This window comes from Euleptes europaea, chromosome 19 (genome assembly GCF_029931775.1).
Source record: "Euleptes europaea isolate rEulEur1 chromosome 19, rEulEur1.hap1, whole genome shotgun sequence".
Classification (NCBI taxonomy): domain Eukaryota; kingdom Metazoa; phylum Chordata; class Lepidosauria; order Squamata; family Sphaerodactylidae; genus Euleptes; species Euleptes europaea.
This window is the reverse complement of record NC_079330.1, coordinates 1,773,999-1,794,054: the sequence shown is the minus strand read 5'-3', so window position 1 is coordinate 1,794,054 and position 20,056 is coordinate 1,773,999. Positions and strand designations below refer to the sequence as shown.

At 51.4% G+C, this 20,056-nt stretch overlaps 1 protein-coding gene across 1 annotated transcript in view; it reads left to right on the top strand.

The window, feature by feature from the left end:
• The first annotated feature begins 984 nt into the window (after positions 1–984).
• Positions 985–20,056, top strand: part of UBR4 (ubiquitin protein ligase E3 component n-recognin 4) — a 93,095-nt gene continuing 74,023 nt past the window's right edge. Inside the window, exons 1-23 of the mRNA XM_056865475.1 lie at positions 985–1,175; positions 4,852–4,949; positions 5,228–5,331; positions 5,645–5,774; positions 5,882–6,018; positions 6,598–6,700; positions 7,209–7,350; positions 8,519–8,643; positions 9,409–9,533; positions 9,731–9,790; positions 9,890–10,080; positions 10,411–10,510; positions 10,646–10,783; positions 11,764–11,878; positions 12,835–13,022; positions 13,692–13,851; positions 14,566–14,654; positions 15,482–15,651; positions 16,118–16,400; positions 16,960–17,092; positions 18,012–18,091; positions 18,543–18,671; positions 19,262–19,444. Coding sequence (XP_056721453.1) covers positions 985–1,175; positions 4,852–4,949; positions 5,228–5,331; positions 5,645–5,774; positions 5,882–6,018; positions 6,598–6,700; positions 7,209–7,350; positions 8,519–8,643; positions 9,409–9,533; positions 9,731–9,790; positions 9,890–10,080; positions 10,411–10,510; positions 10,646–10,783; positions 11,764–11,878; positions 12,835–13,022; positions 13,692–13,851; positions 14,566–14,654; positions 15,482–15,651; positions 16,118–16,400; positions 16,960–17,092; positions 18,012–18,091; positions 18,543–18,671; positions 19,262–19,444 — 3,174 coding nt within the window. The remainder of the gene's footprint in view (positions 1,176–4,851; positions 4,950–5,227; positions 5,332–5,644; positions 5,775–5,881; positions 6,019–6,597; positions 6,701–7,208; positions 7,351–8,518; positions 8,644–9,408; positions 9,534–9,730; positions 9,791–9,889; positions 10,081–10,410; positions 10,511–10,645; positions 10,784–11,763; positions 11,879–12,834; positions 13,023–13,691; positions 13,852–14,565; positions 14,655–15,481; positions 15,652–16,117; positions 16,401–16,959; positions 17,093–18,011; positions 18,092–18,542; positions 18,672–19,261; positions 19,445–20,056) is intronic.

The window sequence follows — 20,056 nt, the reverse complement described above, 5'->3', positions numbered from 1 at the left end:
CACATCCGCCTTGAATAGAGGCTATTCCTGTCCGCGGGAGGGGGTGGATTGCCAGATCCTTCTGAGCTAGAGATCTGCCAGGACCCACGAAGGGCCAGACCAAATGACTTTGCGGGCCTTAAACGGCCCCCGGGCCTGACGTTCCCCACCCCTGGTTTATGGGGTGGTTTGCTAGTGCCGTCCCCAGTCGTCTACACTTTACCCCCAGCAAGCTGGGCACTCATTTTTAGGAAATGATTTTTCAGTATCCTTGCTGATCAGGCACCAAGGCACCTTCTGCTCCAGGGATGTACTGTGAACATTTTTTTTTTTAATACACAGGCGTCCTCTCAACACCTGTTAGCCCTGATGGGTAGAGGGAGCCTCCAGATGTAGTGACAGTCTACCTTTGCACCCCAGAGCCTGGGGCAAGTAGGCACGCAGGCCTCCTTCTTTCCCTGCCTAGGCCTCCCTAGCAGGGGGGGTGGGCGTCTGCGAAACCCGTCCATGCTCTTGGGGGCCCTCCTGTGCACGCGCCGCCCAATTGCCCCCAAGAAGCCGCCTTAATGTAGGGCGCATGCGCACAGCTGCCGGGGCAGAGAGAAACAAGCTGACTCACTCTTCTGCGCACGCGCTCTTCCGCCTGCTTGGGCTCTTGCCCGCTTGAGAAAATAGGGCAAAGAGTTAATCCTACGCTGATGTTCTCCTCACTTCCGGGTTTCGAGCGGCGGCCGCCATATGCGGGGTACAAGTCGGTAGCAAACGGGACACGGCCGCCCTACCCTACGCCTCCAGGCCCCCCTGGTTCTCTGGTAGGGGCGGCCCTACGGCTGGCCCCCGGGGGCCCCGGAATGCCGCGTAACGACCCCAGAGACCGCGACGGCGCGTGGGAGAAAGCCGAGCCCCCTCCGCGACGTCACTTCCGCCCCGCGCCGGAAGCAGCGCTCGTCGGGCGGCCGTTTCCTCCCCTCAGCGACTCAGACGCTTGACAGAGGCGGCGGCAAGATGGCGGCGGCGGGAGGCGGCGGCACCAGTAGCGCCGGCGGGGGGACCGGCAGCGCCGGGACGTCCCCCACCGCGGCGGCGGCGGAGCGCGAGCTCGGCTGGGAGGTGGCGGTGCGGCCGCTGCTCTCCGCCTCCTACTCGGCCTTCGAGATGCGGGAGCTGCCGCAGCTGCTGGCCTCGGTCATTGAGAGGTAGGCGGGGCGGGGCCTGGGAGGGGCGGGGCCTTGCCCGGCCCCGCCCCGCCCGCTATGCTGGTGGGGGGAGGGCTGCGCTGCTGGCGGCCGCGATTATAAAGGTGCTGGGGGGTTAGGGTTGCCAACCTCCAGGTGCCAGCTGGAGATCTCCCGCTATGACAGCTGATCTCCAGCCGATGGAGACCAGTTCCCCTGGAGAAAATGGCCGCTTGGGCCATTGGACTCTATGGCATCGAAGTCCCTCCCCAAACCCCGCCCTCCTCAGGCTCCGCCCCAAAAACCTCCAGGTATTTCCCAACCCGGAGCTGGCAACCCTAGGGTTGGCTCTACTTTCATAGGTGTGTGAGAAAATGCCTGTTCTAGGGGTGCCAACCTCCAGGTACTAGCTGGAGATCTGCTTACAACTGATCTCCAGCCGATAGAGATCAGTTCCCCTGGAGAAAGTTGGACTCTATGGCATTGAAGTCCCTCCCCAAACCCCGCCTTCCTCAGGCTCCACCCCAAAAAACCTCCCGCCGGTGGTGAAGAGGGACCTGGCAACGGTGTGTGGGGGGGTATTAATAGGGTCATGTGTCAGCAGCGCAGCCCTGGCCTGGGTGAGCCCGAGCTCGACCGCTCTCAGTGGCTAAGCAGGGTCGGCCCTGGTGAGCATTTGGAGGGGAGACCTCCGAGGAAGTCCAGGGTCTCTGCCCCGAGGCAGGCAATGGCAAACCACCAGTTGAAAGGGCTGGGCAAGCAGGTGATGTGAAAGACCCCTGCCTGAGACCCTGGAGAGCCGCTGCCGGTCTGAGTAGACAATACTGACTTTGATGGACCGAGGGTCTGATTCAGTAGAAGGCAGCTTCATGTGTTCACCACCGTCAGGTCTTGGAAGCTAAGCAGGGTCGGGCCCGGGGAATATCATAGGATCATAGAGTTCGAAGGGACCACCAGGCTCATCTAGTCCCACCCCCTGCTCAATGCAGGAAATTCACAACTACCTCCCCCTACCCACACCCCCAGTGACCAGAAGATGGCCAAGATGCCCTCCCTCTCGTCATCTGCTTAAGGTCACAGAATCAGCATTGCTGACAGATGGAGGGTTTTAAGCAAGGGCTAGATGGCCAAGGAAGGAGAGCTTACTTGGATGGGGAGACTTCCAAGGATATGGCAAACCACCTCTGTATGTTTGTTGCCCTGACTTGGAAGGCCCAGACTGTCCCGATCTCATCAGATCTCACAAGCTAAGCATGGTCAGCCCTGGCTAGCTCTTGGATGGGAGACCACCCAGGAAGAGTAGGGTTGGTATGCAGAGGCAGGCAGTGGCAAAACCACCTCTGTATGTTTGTTGCCCTGACTTGGAAGGCCCAGGCTGGCCCAATCTCATCAGATCTTGGAAGCTAAGCAGAGTCGGCCCTGACTAGTGTGTAGATGGGAGACCACCAAGGAATACCAGAGCCACTGTTCAGAAGCAGGCAATGGCAAACCACATCTGAACGTCTCTGGCCTTGAAAACCCCATAAGGGTGTCTTTTTTGGCTCATGCTTCTCAAGATCCTGCCAAGAATTGAACTGCAGATCTGATCTGTACGGAGAGCATTGTTTTGCTCCTCCAAAATTAAGCAGAAGTCCAGCGATGAACTTGTTTCTTGGCGATGAGCTTGATTCTTGGTGTTTCTGGGAAGGTTTGCTAATGGCATTTGAGTTGATACCCTTGCCACTCACTCGCGTGGGCCTTTGCCCACGGCTTCTGCCAGTCAAGCTCTGTACTGCTTCAGAAACTAGTGACACTCAGAGGTATGCTAGGAGCTCTGCCAAAATGTCCTCCCCCCACCTTTGCATCTGGGCTTGTGTTTCCCCTGTTGTGCAAGTGATTGTTTTGAACCCTGCCTTCTTGCAGAGTTGCACAAACTTCAGCTAGTCATGTAGGTTTATTTCATGGGCAGTGATGAATGTGGACCTTTTTAAAGTTCTGCTGACCACTGCAGGACCTTAACAAAACAAACAGAACTGACCTTGTCGAGGCAGCAGAGAAGAAAATAGCTTCCAGCAGCCAGCACAGAACAGCTGCTTTGGCACAATCGGCTCTTTCCCTCCAAAGCACAACTCTGGTAGATTTTTGTTGGTCTGTCGCTTTCAGGGGTGGGCAATGTTTGACAAACATTTATATTTATCAAGCAAATGTCTATCTCGCCATTCCTCCAAAGAGCGCAGGATGACATACCTGGTTCTACCGTCCTCCCTGGACCATTACAATAACTCTGTGAGGTAGGCCAGGCTGAGAGAGAGCAGGACTGCCTCAATATAAGCCAGTGAAGTTCATGGCACAGTGGAGATTCAAACGCTGGCTTCCCTAGTCACAATCCACCACTTGAACCGCTGCACCATGCTGGTTTCCTCTTTCCCATAACTGGTAATATCCTTTGCCCAGTAGTGTGGTGTTGCCCTGGTGTGCGTTTCCCTGTCCTATGCTCTACGTCATTGGAGGCAGCTCTGAGGAAACGTGTGGTGTTGTCAGATTCTCATCCTCTGGCTGTGATGTTGTGTGTTTTCCCCATTCTTCGCAGCAAAATGCATGCCAGGCTCGTATCACGAGGTGAATGATTGCCCCTGCAACGGGGAAGGGGACAATGATGCTGCTTTCAGTGGTATCTGAGTGTGCTGTCATAACTATACCCCATTTTCCAGGGGTGTCTCCTTTTTCCTTCTTGGGTGTTTCTGTTGTTACTCTTTCAAGAAAGGACCATATGTAGTTATGAGTCCTAGAAGCTAAATGAAACCTCCATGTTTGGAGGCAGTATAGCTCTGAATGCCAATTCCTTACGCCACAGGGAAAGGCTTTGGCCTCTGTGCTGTTTCTGTGAGCCTTCCGGGCATCTAATTTAGTCCCTGTGGGAACCAGGATGCCGGACTAGATGAACAGTTAACTGGAGACCGTACTAGTCTGTGCCTGTGAAGGCCTGTGAAGGTAGAGGCCTGTGAAGAAGTGTGAGCAAGGCAAGGTCTTCTGAGGTCTTCTGATACCTGCTTTCAGGGGCAGGATGGATGCTTTGTCAATTACTCTTTTAGAGGGAAGAGGGTCTTCGGCTTGCTTATGTAAAACTATTAGCTGCTTCTCCATTTGGCTTGAGGGAAGCCTGGTTCAGTGGTTTTCCATGTATTTCTGAATGCCTCTCGGGAGTGAGGCTGATGTGTTTCTCACTCACCCTAAAGAAATTGACCCTTAAGTTCAATTGCCTGGGGAACAAAAGCGGAGAGATGCCCCTTAATGGAGTTCACTGTTTCATCGTGCCTGGCTGAGAGGCAGTGGATGGTTGCTAGTAGCAGGGAATAGTAGGTATTGAGGTTGGTGGCAATCCAGATGTTCACAGGCTGCCTGTTTGAGAATCTGGCACCTGTCCTGGCAAGGAGCTATCCCTGTTCAGAGGCAGAAGATGTTCTCCGCATACAGAAAGCCCCCAGTTTGGTCCTCAGCATCTCTGGTTAAAAAGGATTGTGTTCAGGGAAAGTTTATTCTGTGGCTGGGATCTTGGCAAGCTACTGTCAGTATGCAATACTAGGAAGGTGGACTGATGGGGTGGCTCTGCAAGACCCTCTGGTCAAACGGGTCTTGATATATAAATGAGTGAAATCTAGCTTCATCTTTGGATGTTGTTGGATAAAAATGCCTTGTTCTTTTCTCTCTCTCTCTGCAGTGAGTCTGAAATCCTGCACCACGACAAGCAGTATGAACCATTCTATTCCTCTTTTGTTGCACTCTCGACGCACTACATCACCACAGTGTGTGGGCTGGGTGAGTGAGTGGTATGAATTGGATGGTATCAGGAGGGGGGACCGTCCTTCACATGGTACCTAGTGACACCCCTGTGTGATGGTTCCTGTTGGGTTACAGATGAATATTGGGGGGGGGAGGTGAACTCCAAAGGAGGAAGGTGTGTTTCAATGGAGAGGGCTTTTCCAGCTTAGGAGGGCAGCTAATGCAAAGGAGCTGAGATGGGAAGGAGCTGAGGATGTGCTAAAAGTGTGTTGCGTTTTCCTGTGTGAACGATGGGACCTTTTTTGACTTCCCAGTACCCAGAAACCAGCTGCAATCAGTGGCAGCTGCCTGCAAAGTCCTGATTGAGTTCTCCTTACTGAGACTTGAGAACCCAGACGAAGCTTGTGCTGTATCACAGGTAAGAGGCAGCCACACACCCCGTCCTGGTAACGGTGGGCTGGGTAGCTGCGGCTCAGTTGTTGAGGTCTTGCTTTGCACAACACATGACAGCCAGTTCTTGACATCCCCAGGTGATAGACAGCCTCCTGTGACCGTGTGTGCAGAAGAGCCAAATGGCTGAAGCTGTACCATGTAGCTCAGCCCCTCCCTCCCCACCTCCTGTCTTAACCCAAGCCTAGCACTTGTAGTGGTTTGTCCGATGACTCCTGTGCTCTCTGCAGCGCTTTAAACCCAGCTGAGCAGGTGTCTCTTGGTGTTGCTCTTTTCTCTAGAAACACCTGATCCTGTTGATCAAGGGCCTGTGTACCGGCTGCAGTCGTCTGGACCGGACCGAAATAATCACATTTACTGCTATGATGAAATCAGCCAAGCTGCCCCAGACAGTGAAGACCCTCTCGGACGGTAAGCTTTTCCCCTCACTTGTGGCCATTTCTCTCTCGATTACCACTGGATGGTTGCGTTCCCCTGTTTCTGAGACGTGCATTGACCGTCTCTTGCTCTTTCTGCAGTGGAGGATCAGAAAGAGCTGGCTTCCCCGGTCAGCCCTGAACTGCGACAGAAGGAAGTGCAGATGAACTTCCTCAACCAGCTGACATCGGTCTTCAATCCCAGAATGGCACCATCGCCATCCATGCCACAGACCCAGGTATTGCACGTTGGCCTTTGTGGACAGCAGAGCCCAATGAAATAGGAGAGGTGGGAGGGAGGGTCCTTTTTTTGCATGACTTGTTATTCAGTGATAGGTGAGGTGGTGGCAGTCGTTAGCTTAGGCGTCTTTAACAATACTTAGGATAGTCTGTCGCTGGTTCATATCTTAGCAGAACCTCCATATCTAAGAGCTGGATGCCGGAAGCCAGATGCTGGGGACAAACAGCAGAGGAGGGCTGTTGTTTTTTGTGCAAGGTTTTGTAAGCTTATGGCTGCTGCTGCTAACGGTGCCGCCCTGGATTAGCTCTGCACTATGAGTGCTTTTCCGTTCTTGTAGAGTGTGTTAGATTTTGTGAGAGCGGCATCTGGGAGGTGGCCCAGCATCTGGCAGCCTCTGCAAGCTTGCTTGTTCTAAACTTAATGTGGGCTTCCCCCCCCCCCCCATTTAAAGACAAGAATCCAGGCCTGCCTTACTGAGCCTCTGCACAAGACACATTTCAGGCATTTTGGTGAAGCGCTGCCTGAAGGCCAGGAGCTAGATCCTCATCACGATTGTATACTGTCTGCTTGCTCTTAGGGAGAAGGGGAAAGTGACGATCAGATATCCACGGATCAGGCCTCTGCAGCCCAAACCAAAAGCCTGTTCATTGCTCAGAATGTGTCCAGCCTGCAAGAGCTCGGTAGGATGGCGCTGTTGTTTTTGTCGGCATCACAGGGAGTCTGAGGAGGAGGACGGTTTGGCCGTGCTGGAGCTGTCCTTGCTGGGGTTCAGCCCTCCCCCCTTCCTAAAAAGCACCAGAAGGCTGGTCCCAATTTACAGTGGGATGGGTACTGAGGTCCAGCAGGATGCCTGGACTCAGGGGACTTGGGAGCCACTTCCATGTCCATCATTGTCAGTTTTGCGTTGGGGAAACGTTGGGTTGTAAATGTATTCCTGAGATCTGGTAGCTCTCATGAAGATGGGAAGAAAAAATCTGCACAGCAAGGCCGACCATGGGTATGATTCAGGGTTCAGCAAACCTTTTGAAAAATCTTAGGATTTTTTTAAAAGGAAGGACAGAAAAACCCTCCAAGTGAACAGTGATGTCTCTGATGTCTTGTAATGTCAGAGGCTTTAAAATGAGTTTAAAATGGCTTTCACATCAGGCTTCATCTTCTTGCTTTCTCCCTGCCCCCCACATCTGACAGGCGGCTCTGAAAAGCTGCTGCGCGTTTGCCTTAATCTCCCTTACTTCCTGCGCTACATCAACCGCTTCCAGGATGCCGTGTCCGCCAACTCCTTCTTCATCATGCCAGCCACGGTAGCAGATGCCACTGCAGTCCGCAACGGGTGAGAGAGTTTCCGCCCCTTCTTGCAGGCCCAGCCATTTTTCTTAGGCATGCCAGCCGGGCAGTCTGAGGTGGGTGGTCTTGGGTGTGTCTCAGTGTCATGGCATGTGGAAGGCCCCAGATTCGGTTCCTCACATCTCCTGTTAACGAGTTTCTGGGAGCAGGTTTGGAGGAATAGAGACATGAAGGGGAAAGGGTTAAAATGTGAAAGAAAATATTTTTCTCTTCTGAGATCATTTTTCAGTTTTGCCAGCATTACTATTGTTGTTGTTATCTATAAATATTGCTAGTAAAGAAATAGTGTTCAAAAATGAAATTTTGAGGAACTCTGGGGGCAAAAACCTTCTTATGATTCCTTTTTTGTGTGTGTAATGAATGAAATACCCTTTTTAATCCAATATATCACTTACAAATTGCAGTATTTTATTTAGAACTTTTATGCTCCGCTGTTTCAGAGACACGTTCAGGGCCTTGCAAGTAAAACAGGACAGTGGAATCATAAAACTGCAGCACACAAACAAGACAGAGCATGCAAACAACATAACGCTACGTTTAGCAGCAGAAAGTGATAGAAAACAAGCTAGAAGCAGCCCATAATAACAGCTTTTAAAGATGCCAACCCTCAGTTAAAAACCTGGGTGTATTTTTTTTTTTAAGTTTTGGCCTGGTGTTTAAAGGAGAGGAAGGTTGGCACTGGGCAAACCTCAGCTGGGAATGTTATCTGTTCCAGCAGTATCATGCAGCTTTGCTTCTCCAACTCTGCTAAGGGATAATTCACAGTGGGTAGCCGTGTTAGTCTGTCTGCAGTAGTAGAAAAGGGCAAGAGTCCAATAGCACCTTAAAGACTAACAAAAATATTTTCTGGTAGGGTATGAGCTGTGTATGAGTATCTGAAGAAGTGAGCTGTGGCTCACGAAAGCTCATACCCTACCAGAAAATATTTTTGTTAGTCTTTAAGGTGCTACTGGACTCTTGCCCTTTTCTACTTCTGCTAAGGGAGGCAGGCAGTGCCTCAGCGGCAGAGCACCATTCCCTGCTGGAGACCTTGGAGAGCTGCTGCCAGAGTAGGCAATACCGAGCTAGATTTCATGTGTTTGTCTCTAAAGAGAAGTGATTTTACGGTACAAGCTGAAGTCGCCATAATCTTCTCTTTCCGATTGTCTGTGCAGGTTTCACTCGCTGGTGATCGACGTGACCATGGCCTTGGACACGCTCTCCCTCCCGGTTCTGGAACCACTCACTCCCACGAGGCTGCAGGATGTCACCGTGCTGGCACTCAGCTGCCTCTACGCAGGTGAACGCTCGCCTGCTGCTGCTTTTGCTGGCATCTCTGGGGACTCTGGCAAAACAGTTGCCAGTTTTTAAAAAGCAGGGAGGGCAGCATCTTTTTTCACACTGATCCGGGCATGCAGGGTCTCACTCTCCTGACCCCTGTTGAAGAGTTTCCTCGTGTCTCCTTGTAGCAACTCCCTAGCTTGTGCTTTTAGAACTGCAGCTCTCCAGGCTGGGTGTTTGGAGGGGTGGGGAGGAAATGACATAGCAAGTGTGTGACATAGAATCATAGAGTTGGAAGGTACCACCAGGGTCATCTAGTCCAAACTACCTCCCCCCCACACCCCAGTGACCCCTACTCCATGCCCAGAAGATGGCCAAGATACCCTCCCTCTCATGATTTGCTTAAGGTAATAGAATCAGCATTGCTGACAGATGGCCACCTATCCTCTTCTTAAAAACCTCCAGGGAAGGAGAGCTCACCACCTCCCGAGGAAGCCTGTTCCACTGAGGAACCGCTCGAACTGTTAGAAAATCCTTCCTAATTCTTCCTAAACAGACGGTCCCAAGCTCAGGTCTTGACCTCTCCAGTTAAAGGGTTTCAGGCCGCAGGTTCTAGGAAAGATTCTTCTCTGCATGAGACCCATGAGAGCCACTCCCAGGGAGAACTGATGATATTTAAGCAGATGGGCTGGGGGCTTGGCTTGGTGATATGGATGTACAGTGCTCCCTTATGCCCGTATGCCAAGGGAGGCTCTACCTGACTCTGGATTCCTCCCCCCCCCAGGAGTGAGCGTGGCCACCTGCATGGCTATCCTGCACGTAGGCAGCACCCAGCAAGTCCGCACAGGATCCACAAGTTCTAAAGAAGAAGACTATGAAAACGATGCAGCTACCATTGTGCAGAAATGTGTAAGTTGGCTGCCAGAGGGTGGGGTGGGGGTGATCACGGTGGGTGCGAGGAAGAGAGAGAGAGAGAGAGAGGTTTCTGGCATGTGCAATTTTGTTGTATCCAAAGAGGGAAGGTGCAGTGGAGAAATGGCAGCCAACGGTTTGCTGGCTGCAGCTGCTTTTTGTCCAGTTCTGTAAGCCCTTCTTTCTGACCGCAGCTTGAAATCTACGACATGATCGGCCAAGCCATCAGCAACTCACGCCGTGCGGGTGGGGAGGTAAGAATCTCCTCTCCTTGAAATTTTCCATCAGTGGCGAATTTGCCTTCTGGGCTGCTGGGGTTAACGCTGCTTTTGATCTCCTTTCCGGACCGGTAGCACTACCAGAACTTCCAGCTGCTCGGGGCCTGGTGCCTGCTGAACAGCCTCTTCCTCATCTTGAACCTCAGCCCCACAGCCCTGGCAGACAAGGGGAAGGAGAAGGACCCTCTGGCTGCCCTTCGCGTCCGCGATATCATTGCGCGGTCCAAGGAAGGTGTGGGCTCTCCCAAGCTGGGCCCCGGGAAAGGGTAAGGTGGTGCTAGCATTGACAGTGTCATTCTCTCCCCCACCCAACCCTTTAGCATCAGGTGTTTGGTGCAGGTGAGTGCTGAAGGACTGAACTGCACCTGATGCTGAGGTTCTGTGACTGTGTCTCTCCCCACATAGGGATGAGAGTGTGGTGCTTCTTCCCCAGGCAGGGCCTGTACTGTGCCTGCCTTCAGTACCGAGGGGGAGGGGGGTAAAGAGGGCTGATCCTTTGGGACAAGGATCTGGTTATTAACTCAACTGCTCCCGGGGGAGATTCTCAGGTGGAGGGTCTGAAATGTTCAAACGTGGCTGTTCTCTCCCTTTTGCAGGCATCAGGGATTTGGAGTCTTGTCCGTGGTGCTGGCAAATCATGCCGTTAAGCTGCTGACCTCACTCTTTCAAGATCTGCAAGTAGAAGCACTTCACAAGGTGAGCGGGTTGTGTGTGCACTCATTTTTTATAAATAAAACAATATATATATACTTTAATGTTCCAGAGCACTGCGAAGCTACCTGAGGTTTCATTAAAAAAAATAACAATCTGTGCTTTTACCCTTTCTTCCAGGGGTGGGAGACTGACGGCCCCCCAGCGGTGCTGAACATCATGGCCCAGAGCACATCCATCCAGCGGATCCAGCGGCTGATCGACTCTGTGCCCCTCACCAACCTCTTGCTAACCTTGCTCTCCACGTCTTACCGTAAGGTACGTGGTGGCCCCTCCTCAGCACTGGCCGCTGTCTTTGGAAGGGTGAGGGGACATGTACATGGGAGGAGGGTCGATCAGACCAGGAAGGCTTTGATCTCTGCCTGTGAGTGGAAGGGAGGGGTGGGCATGGAAGCTCAGGCTTGAGTCAAGTCAGTGATAAAATGAAATCTAGCCGAGAATCCTCCGAATGCCGGTTTTTAATGAATGATTCTATTCCTGAAGTCACTTCAAAGGTGGTGGAATTTCTGGTGGAAGTTGCCAAGACTAGGACCAAAGTTTAAATTATATTTAAATTGAAACTGTATGGACAGAGAATTTTGTGCACTGCTTATGCTATGTTTCTGACTATATTCCAATAAAGGTCGATTGATTGATCGATTGGTTGAGTCAAATCAGTGGCTCATCACAAATGAACTTGGGGTTGTGCACAGTGTCTAAGCAGAGTCCAGGCCATGCCTTAGGTGGGCTGTGGCCCAGGGTTTCACTGTGGTGGTTAGTCCTGTGTCCCTTCAGACTGCAAAGGAGCCCATCTCTGTTTTGAAAAAATAATTCCCAACACATGGAAAATCTGCGTGGTAGAGCATTCAAAGGGTGCTTTCCCATTTGGGAGCCTTCCATCTCATGGGGAGGGGCCATGGCTCAGTGGTAGAGCATCTGCTTGGCATGCAGAATGTCCCAGGTTCAATCTCATTAAAGGTACTAGGCAAGGAGGTGATGTGAAAGACCTTTCTGCCTGACACCCTGGAGAGCCGTTGCTGGTCTGAGTAGACTATACTGACTTTGATGGGCCAAGGGTCTGAATCAGTATAAGGCTGCTTCGCGTGTTCATGTGTTCACAAGTCCCTACCTACATTTAAAGTGACACAGCCCAGAGCGGGGTTTACCTTCCCCAGCAAGGCATGGTCCAGTGACACCTGCTTGCTTCTGCACGGTTGTCGAGAGATGGTGTGAACATGGTCTCCCCCTCTGCCTCCCAGGCCTGCGTGCTGCAGCGGCAACGCAAGGGCTCCATGAGCAGTGACGTGAGCGCCTCCACGGATTCCAACACTTACTACGAGGATGACTTCAGCAGCACCGAAGACAGCAGCCAGGGTAGGTGGGGCAAGACCCGAAGCTCAGTGCCGTGTTCTGGGTGACGGGGTAGGCTCAATTCAGATTACGGGCAGGCGCTTAAGAAGCCTTAGGGCATCTAGTTAGCTTTCCTGTATATCAGATTGTTAATCTCTTGGCAAGAGGTACATCTCAACATTTCTGGTTCGGTTTTTTTCAGTGCACAAGTAAAATATCTTTGCTTCTGTTTTATCTTTTAATTAAAACATTTTTATGCTGTCAACATTAACTGACCATACTACATTAATGTTATAGTACCATCCATTGATTTTACCTAGGTAATTAAATAAGAGTAATTGTATGAGTTCCACATACCAAAAGTTAGCAGTTTTCACAAAGGAGCATCTCAAAAGAAGACATTCCAGAACAATCCAGACTCCCATATTTATAAGTTTTCAGAATCCCTTTCTAACCATAGCCAGCTGTTCCACCTGATAAAGCTCACACTCTTGGCTAACTAAACACTGTACAAAGTTGTCTATACTTACCTTCTAAAAAAACACAAATTCTGTGTTAACAAGTTTTTATTATTTTTAATTGTAACCAAAATTATCAAAAACAGTGATGGCAGTTTTCTCATTTGTATGACTGTCTGCTGTATTTTGGTGGCCATTCTCAGATGCGTCTCACACCTGGGCCTCAACACGTATCTACTGACATTAATTATCCTGTTTCTAATCTAAAAGCCGTATTGTTCTGTGTTCTGTACTCCTCTCCAAGGCTGTTCTGGGTCTATGGACTCCCTTTATGGCATGTTCAGCTGCGAGTCCAGGCCAGACCCAATTCTGGCCTGCAGAAGTACCTTCCATGATCTTTTTAGTGAAGGCCAGCAACTGCTCCCTTATACTTCTGGTTCTGTCTGTGGCAGCAGGATGGAGGGGTAGGAAATTTGCTACTGGAGGATGTTTACTTCTCTCCCCTCCCATGCACTGTTTTAGATGACGACAGTGAGCCAATCCTCGGCCAATGGTTTGAAGAGACCATCTCGCCAAGTAAAGAGAAGGTGGCCCCTCCTCCTCCACCACCACCCCCTCCCCTGGAGAGTTCTCCCCGAGTGAAAAGCCCCAACAAGCAGGCCGCTGGCGAGAACGGGAACATCCTGGCCAGCCGCAAAGACCCTGAATTGGTGAGGAGCATGCTTGGTCCTTTTGTTTTGTTTGTGGTGTTTTAACTAACTGGTAGAGCCCCAAAGAGCTGAAGCTGCCGTGAGTCTGCGAACCCAAAGACTGGCTTGTGCTGCTTTCTGAAACTCAGGGTGCTGGCTCAGTTCAGGTTGGGGTCCGCAATCCCACAGAGACAGCCGGACCTTTCAGGTCTGCTTCCGTCCTTCAGCACTCAGCTTCATACGTTTGCTCCTTTGTCTGTGGTGCATTTTCCGCTGTAAACATGGCTTGTTGGTTGAGATGACACACTGAACCTCGGCCTGCAAACCCCCTCCAACTTCTGGCTTCTGATTTACCAGCTGGTTGCAAACTGAATCGATCAATTCAGGTGTCACACCGAATGCTAGGTGAGCTTTCCCAAGCCAGTGGGTGCTGTGCTCTGTCCAGCAGCTTGGTTCTTGGGGGCAGAATGTGTTACGTGAATGCGGGTCCTTAGATATGAAGTGCCCAAAGTTAATTTCCAAGGGGTCTTTTGGGGTGGGGAGTGGCCTTGGGGGCATTCAGTTGAGGGGAGTGGGTTTGGGGACATACAGTTGTCAAGGAAGAGTGCCTCGTAGTGGGTCGCTGTGGATGTTGTCCTGCTTGTCCTTTGCGGCTAACGCCCAAGTCTTTTCTTCCCACCTCACTTCTAGTTCTTGAGCCTGGCGTCCAACATCCTCAACTTCATCACTTCCTCCATGCTGGACTCCAGGAACAATTTCATCCGGAACTACCTGAGCGTCTCTCTCACGGAGCAGCACATGGCCACACTGGCCGGCATCATCAAGGAAGTGGACAAAGACGGGCTCAAAGGTCAGGGAACAAAAACCAGCTAGGGCACGGAGGCAGCAGCAAGAGCTTTCGTTGCAGAGGTCACAGTTCAAGTCACCTTCCGGGTGGTGGCGTTTACCAGTAGCCGCAGATACAGAAGAGACAGTAGGGCAGCATTCCCAGGTTCAGTCCCCAGCATCTCTAGTGGGGGGAAAAATCTTCTGTAACAAGGGCTTGGAAAGACCCTGTGGCAGAGGCTTTGTAGAGAAAGTGCTGGAGTACAACTCCCTGACACGCAGCTGCTGCTAAATACAGCAGCCCTGCTTTCCTCTTCGTTTAAGGGTGCCGTTTATTTGCTCTGGTATGTGTGTCAGTTCTCCACATGCCTGACACAGAATTCTGGCGAGCTGAGAAACCTGCACAATGTTTTTAAATGTCAGTTTGGTCAGGTATAATGGAAGGTATTGCATGGATTTTATCCTCCAAGGGCCAGAGCAGGTAGACAGGCAGTTGCTGAAAATGGCAGCCCTGTGTGGTCTCTCACTTCTGGAAGGGGCCACCGCCGCTTTAGGCCAGAGTCCCATTGCCTACTTTTGCGTGTCTTTCCTGCCCTTGTGCAAGGATAGGAAACCAGCGGCATTCTCAGGCACTTCCTGTATTGAGGGTCCCCTGCGGGGTGGTGGAGGCTCTTAGCCCTGTGGCAGGGTCCTGTGCAGCCCCTGGGGCTGAACCTTCTTGCTCTCTGTGGCATTGCAGGTACTGCAGAGGATGAGGAGTTTGCGGCTGCCCTCTACCACTTCAACCACTCCCTTGTCACTTCTGACCTCCAGTCCCCTACTTTGCAGGTGAGTCTTCAAATAATAATAATAATAGAGAGATCGTCAAACAGGTATCAAGTAAGTAGCAGAAACACTTTGGACACATTTGGGCACCAATACCAAGAGGCCTCCTGAACAGTTCTCCTTGCATAATTTGTCGAGTCTCACCGAAGTGGAGGTCTCTTTTGATAGCCTGTGGCTATGCTGCCTAACAGGGTAGCCACTGAAAGGGCTCTCGATCTAGCAGTGGCTGATGTAACAGCTCTACAAGTGGGAACGGCCTGGGCTGAGGAATGCAGTTGCTGCATAGGCTGATACTTGGAGGCAGTGGTCCTGGCTCATCGGCACACAGAAGAATAACAGGCTGCTGGCTTGTAGCTCGTGATATTCAAGTGGCTGTCTGGGCGGCCGCCCAGCCTGCCTTCATTCCCTGCAGCAGAGGAGTTCATAGCCTGCTGGGTTGATCTCCGGAAGAGCTGAGTGCAGCTGTGACTATTGGGTGCACACGCGGGCAGCCTGCCCCTTGGTGAAGCTAAAACCAAGGCTGTGTGAAGCCCCTTGCCAACATTGGTCTTAGCTTAAGCTGAAAGGCTCCAAACCTGGCTCTGTGCAGGAATGCCTTTTGGTGTAATTTTGCAGAGGGGCACTCAAACACACAAGTGACAGGGAAGCGGCCTGTTTCTCTGCTGACGCCCGGATTCACTCTCCCCAGATGAATGCTGATCAGAATTTGCGTGTGCCCTGTTCTCATGGCAGCAAGAACCCTTCTTGCAAACAGTTTCCTGATGTAGAAATGTTTCCTTGAGTGACTTGCCCTTCCCAGCGTGCTCCTGTCTCTCTCTCTCTCCTGCCAGAACACTCTCCTGCAGCAGCTGGGCGTGGCCCCGTTCTCCGAAGGGCCCTGGCCTCTCTACATCCACCCCCAGAGCCTGTCTGTGCTCTCTCGGCTGCTTCTCATCTGGCAGCACAAAGCCAGCGCCCAGGGAGACCCCGATGTGCCAGAATGCCTGAAAGTTTGGGAGAGGTGAGAGGGTGGCCAGCGGCCTTGTGGAAATGACGAAGCCCAGGTGCACAGGGGTGGGTTCTCTCCCCCTGGTTTGTTCATGAACATGTCTTGGATCAAGTGTTTTGACAAACAGACTGTCCAGAGCAATTTTGGCATCTGGGTAGCTCCAATGCCAGTATTCTTCTCCCTCTGAGATTCCTCCCACCCAAAATGTAGGAACTGAATTGCTGGGTCTGATTAAGGCCTGCTTACTTAGTTCATCCTTCTTTGTGATGCTGACAGGCAAGTAACTAGTCTGCTGGTCTGCCGTAGGCCTCGGGGAGACAGTATGAGGGAATTTCTGGGATCTCACAGTAAGGAAGGATATCTTCATATCGTTGGTTATTAAAGTCTTCTTTTCAAAAACTAACCATTGGGGATTCCAACAGTTTTGAGCTTCCTAAAAACAGTCTGCTTTTTTTCTTGGCCCTTTCTTCTCTGACAGGTTCGTTGGCACCCTGAAGCAGAATGCCATGCAGGGGACTCTCCCCGGCGACACGGAGGACCTGAACGTGGAGCACCTCCAGCTGCTCTTGCTGATCTTCCACAACTTCTCCGAGAAGGGCCGGCGCGCCGTCTTGACCCTCTGCGTCCAGACCATCCTGGAGATGACGGCCAACCTGGACTCTCAGTTGCGGTGCATCCCACTCCTCCTGGCTCGCCTTCTTCTGGTCTTGGACTACCTGCTTCACCAGTATTCGAAGGTTCCTGTGTATTTGTTCGAACAGGTACGGCCTGCAGGGGTGCATCTCTGTGTGTGTTCATCCAGTGCTGAAATGTATAATCGGATAGAATGTGTGTTTGCGTGTATACTTCCCTTGGAGAAATCCGGTCGCAGCTGAGTAGGCCAGGTTCCGAGCGTAGTCAAGGCAGGGATCTGTGCACCCTTTTAGACGCCTCCTAGCAAACTGAAAGCTAAGAACGAGCAAACTTTCACTTTACGGTGAATGTATTGCAGGAGTCTTCTTCCCGCTTCTTGCCTTGAGGCTGGGGGCTTCCCCCCTCCCAAGGGACAAGTTCTCACTGAGGTAGAATGTCAAGTACTTTGGATACCAAGTACTTTGCTCTTCCTCCCCCATGGAGGTTCTGCACACACAAGATGGAACGAGATTCCCCTTTGGCTTTAGTAGCTGGGGGTCGAAGGGAGAACTCCTCAGCCAGTGTCGCTCCTCTCATCTCAGTGGGCGAATGTGGCCCCTTCGTAGTAACCATCCTTGCACCAGGCCTGTCATGTTCAGGATCTGGCCACTGGCATTCTCACCCTATTCCTGTCTGCTTGCCACTTAGGTGCAGTACAACCTTCTGACGCCACCCATTGTTTGGGTGAATGGATCCTCCGATGGAAGTAGGCGCACCTCTTCTCCTCTCTATCATGGATTCAAGGAAGTGGAAGAAAACTGGACCAAGCACTGCTCCTTGGGTATGAGAAGGTTTTCGGGAGTTGCTGGGGGGCAGAGTCTGTGGGCAGGAGAGCCTGCCCAAGATCTCATTGCCTTTCCATAGGACAAAAATTGATCGTTAAAACAAACAGACTTCCTGATTATGCCTATCTTAAGCATACAGAAAAAGAGGACTGTTGCTTTATAGGTTATCCCACCGAATCAAAGTATGTCAATTAAAACACCAATTAATACAATAATAATATTGATTCAAAATTATTTACGTTGTAGGGGAGGAGGGTATTGGGTAGGGAATCTGATGAAGGGAGCTTTGGCTCTTGAAAACCTATACCCTGAAAGTCTCTAAGGTGCTGCTGGACTCACATCTGGCTTTTGAGTAGGAAAATGACTGTCTACATCAAAAATGAAGACTCCCAAGTCATTTTGGGTGAAAACGCATGGTCGCTTTAGCCTCCTTTATTCCCTGTTTCAGCCAGGATTCAGCCAGGATCGAACGCACGTTCAGCGAAACGCACGCGTTCGATCCTGGCTGAAACGGAATAAAGAAGGCTAAAGCGACCATGTGTTTTCGCCCATTTACAAAGAGTCTGGTATTCTTTGCAAGGATACCCCAGTCAGCAGGCCCGTTGGTCGGTCATCTGCCTGCTTCTGAGATGGGTCTCTCCCTCCCCTTGACCCGACCCACCCCCTCCCAGTGCAGGAGAGCAGAGTCTAAGTGTTATTGCTTGGTCTTGTGATGGTATTAGTTTCCCCTTCATCTTTGCGCCTTCAGGAAGTGATGCGTCCCTTTGTGGTGATGCGTGCAAGCGCCCAAATTGTTAGCTGACGTGCTGTATTGGCTTTTTAGAAGGTGAAAGCTGCAATAGGACAGTATCGTTATGCTCCCTCCATGCTTTTGAAACCCAGCCTTGAGACTCTCTCTGTCTCTGTGTCCCCCAGATGTTGTTCCCCAGCCCAGGTTCTACTGCGTTCTGTCACCCGAGGCATCTGAAGATGATCTGAACCGCCTGGACAGCATGGTACCCCAAGCCTATCCTTCCCTTGACTTTCTCTGGACCTTGGGCTGGGCGAGGGCACGAGACAGGATTTGTGGAATGGGGTGATTCCTAAGCTGTGGGTTTCTTAAGGGTATTTCTCTTTCTTGGTCATATCAGAGGGACCCTGTGGGTATAGCCTGCTGACCACATGTGGTTCTCGATGGTTTGTTCTGCACATGTGCATATGCAGAAGGTCCAAAGGTCAGTCCTGGTGTCTCCAATTTAAGGATCTCAGCATGGTCTCTTCTCTGCTTAAGATCCCAGAGACCCTCAGCCAGTGCCCTGACTCTCCATAAGGCAACCTCGCACGAGCCTCATTCTGAACGTGTTTTGCTGAGAACTGGGCGCTCGGCATTAGTTTGAGGTGCAGGCAGGAGGGGTGAGCAGAGCAAGCTGCAGTGGAACCACTTGGATTTCTTTGCTTCCCTTGCAGGTGTGTGAGGTCCTCTTCAGCAAGGCGATGAAATATGACCACTTGTATGCAGCCCTGACCTCACTGCTGGCCGCTGGGTCTCAGTTCGACACCCTCCGCAGGAAGGAGAACAAGAGTGTTGCTGCCCTGGTAAGGAAACGGTCTCCTGGGACCGCATAAAAGCCCCCAAGTTTGCCCTTCTCCCAGCACAAGCTCGGGGGTCTTTTTTTGCCAGAGCGCCCCTCTATATGGATGCTGAGCCAGCGCGGCTTGGTGGGTGGGTTCCAGAGCCATATCTTGGCAGTGCTTCTCCATCTTTCCAGGGGCTTGGGTGGCAGCAGTGTGGTATAAGGCTGAAGTATTGGGGGGTGGGGGTTGAACACGGGAGGCTGTTGGACTGTGGGATGGGGGAGGGGACTAGGTGAAAGAGGAGCAGAAATGGCCCGTTGCAGGGAACAGGGCAGCAGAGGCCTTGTTTGGCTTGCATGGTGGGGGGGACCCTACCAGGAAAACGTTGCAGGTGTCTGGCAGAGCCACTAAACTCCCTTTTTATGGTGGGGGTGGTGAGGTTTCCTTCCACTTCCCACTGTTGGCCAGAGAGGAATTTGGGCCACGCATCTCCACGTTTCATGTGTTGCCGGAGTCAAGGTACTGCTCCAGCACGCCGCTCACGGCAGTGGCTTGGAGCCAGTTGCTCCTTCCTGACTGACTTGCCCGCTCTTTTGCTGCTCTTTGATCAGGAGGCCTGCGCGCTTCAGTACTACTTTCTGATCCTCTGGCGCATCTTGGGGATCTTGCCTCCTTCCAAGAACTACATGAACCAGCTGGCCATGAATAGCCCCGAGATGAGCGAATGCGACATCCTGCACACGCTGCGCTGGTCTTCCCGGCTGCGCATTGGCTCCTACGTCGGCTGGATCAAAGTACGTGCTTGGTGTGGCTTTGGAGGAGAAGCTCCTGTTCCCAAGTTATGGTTTGCTCCGAGGGGAGCAGGGCAGTTCTTCAAAATCACAGAGCAGAGAACTTGAGAATTAAGGCTTTGCCAGGTAATAGCAGCCTCAACAAGTTCGTCATCTGTTGTTGTTGGTAGACCAGACATTCTGTAGGCCTAGAAACATCTTCCTGGCAACTACTTGCAGTCCCCACAACGTCTTGAGAAAGTTGTACAAAAGTCTTTTCAGATTTTCCTGCAAACTGGAGTGACTTGGGCTACATGCACACAAATTTCAGCTTGCCAGCTCTCAAGTTGATGTCTTGAGCAGCTGCAATGGGTGGACATTCCTCAAGGTTCTGTCGTCTTATTTTTAAGGGTTTTTTGTGATCCTGAACATGAGGAAGAGTTGTGTGTAAGCTTCCTTCCAGAATATTTTCTTTACAGTTTTTCATTTTAGTTTGTTCGTTCAGAAACATCAGTTAATACAAATAGCACAGCAATGCAATAATAAAACACAATTGCATCAAGCATATAATGAATGTTAATTTGGGGAGGGGGAAATTGGAAGAAAAAGGGTCAATCATACAGTTTTCTCAAAGTG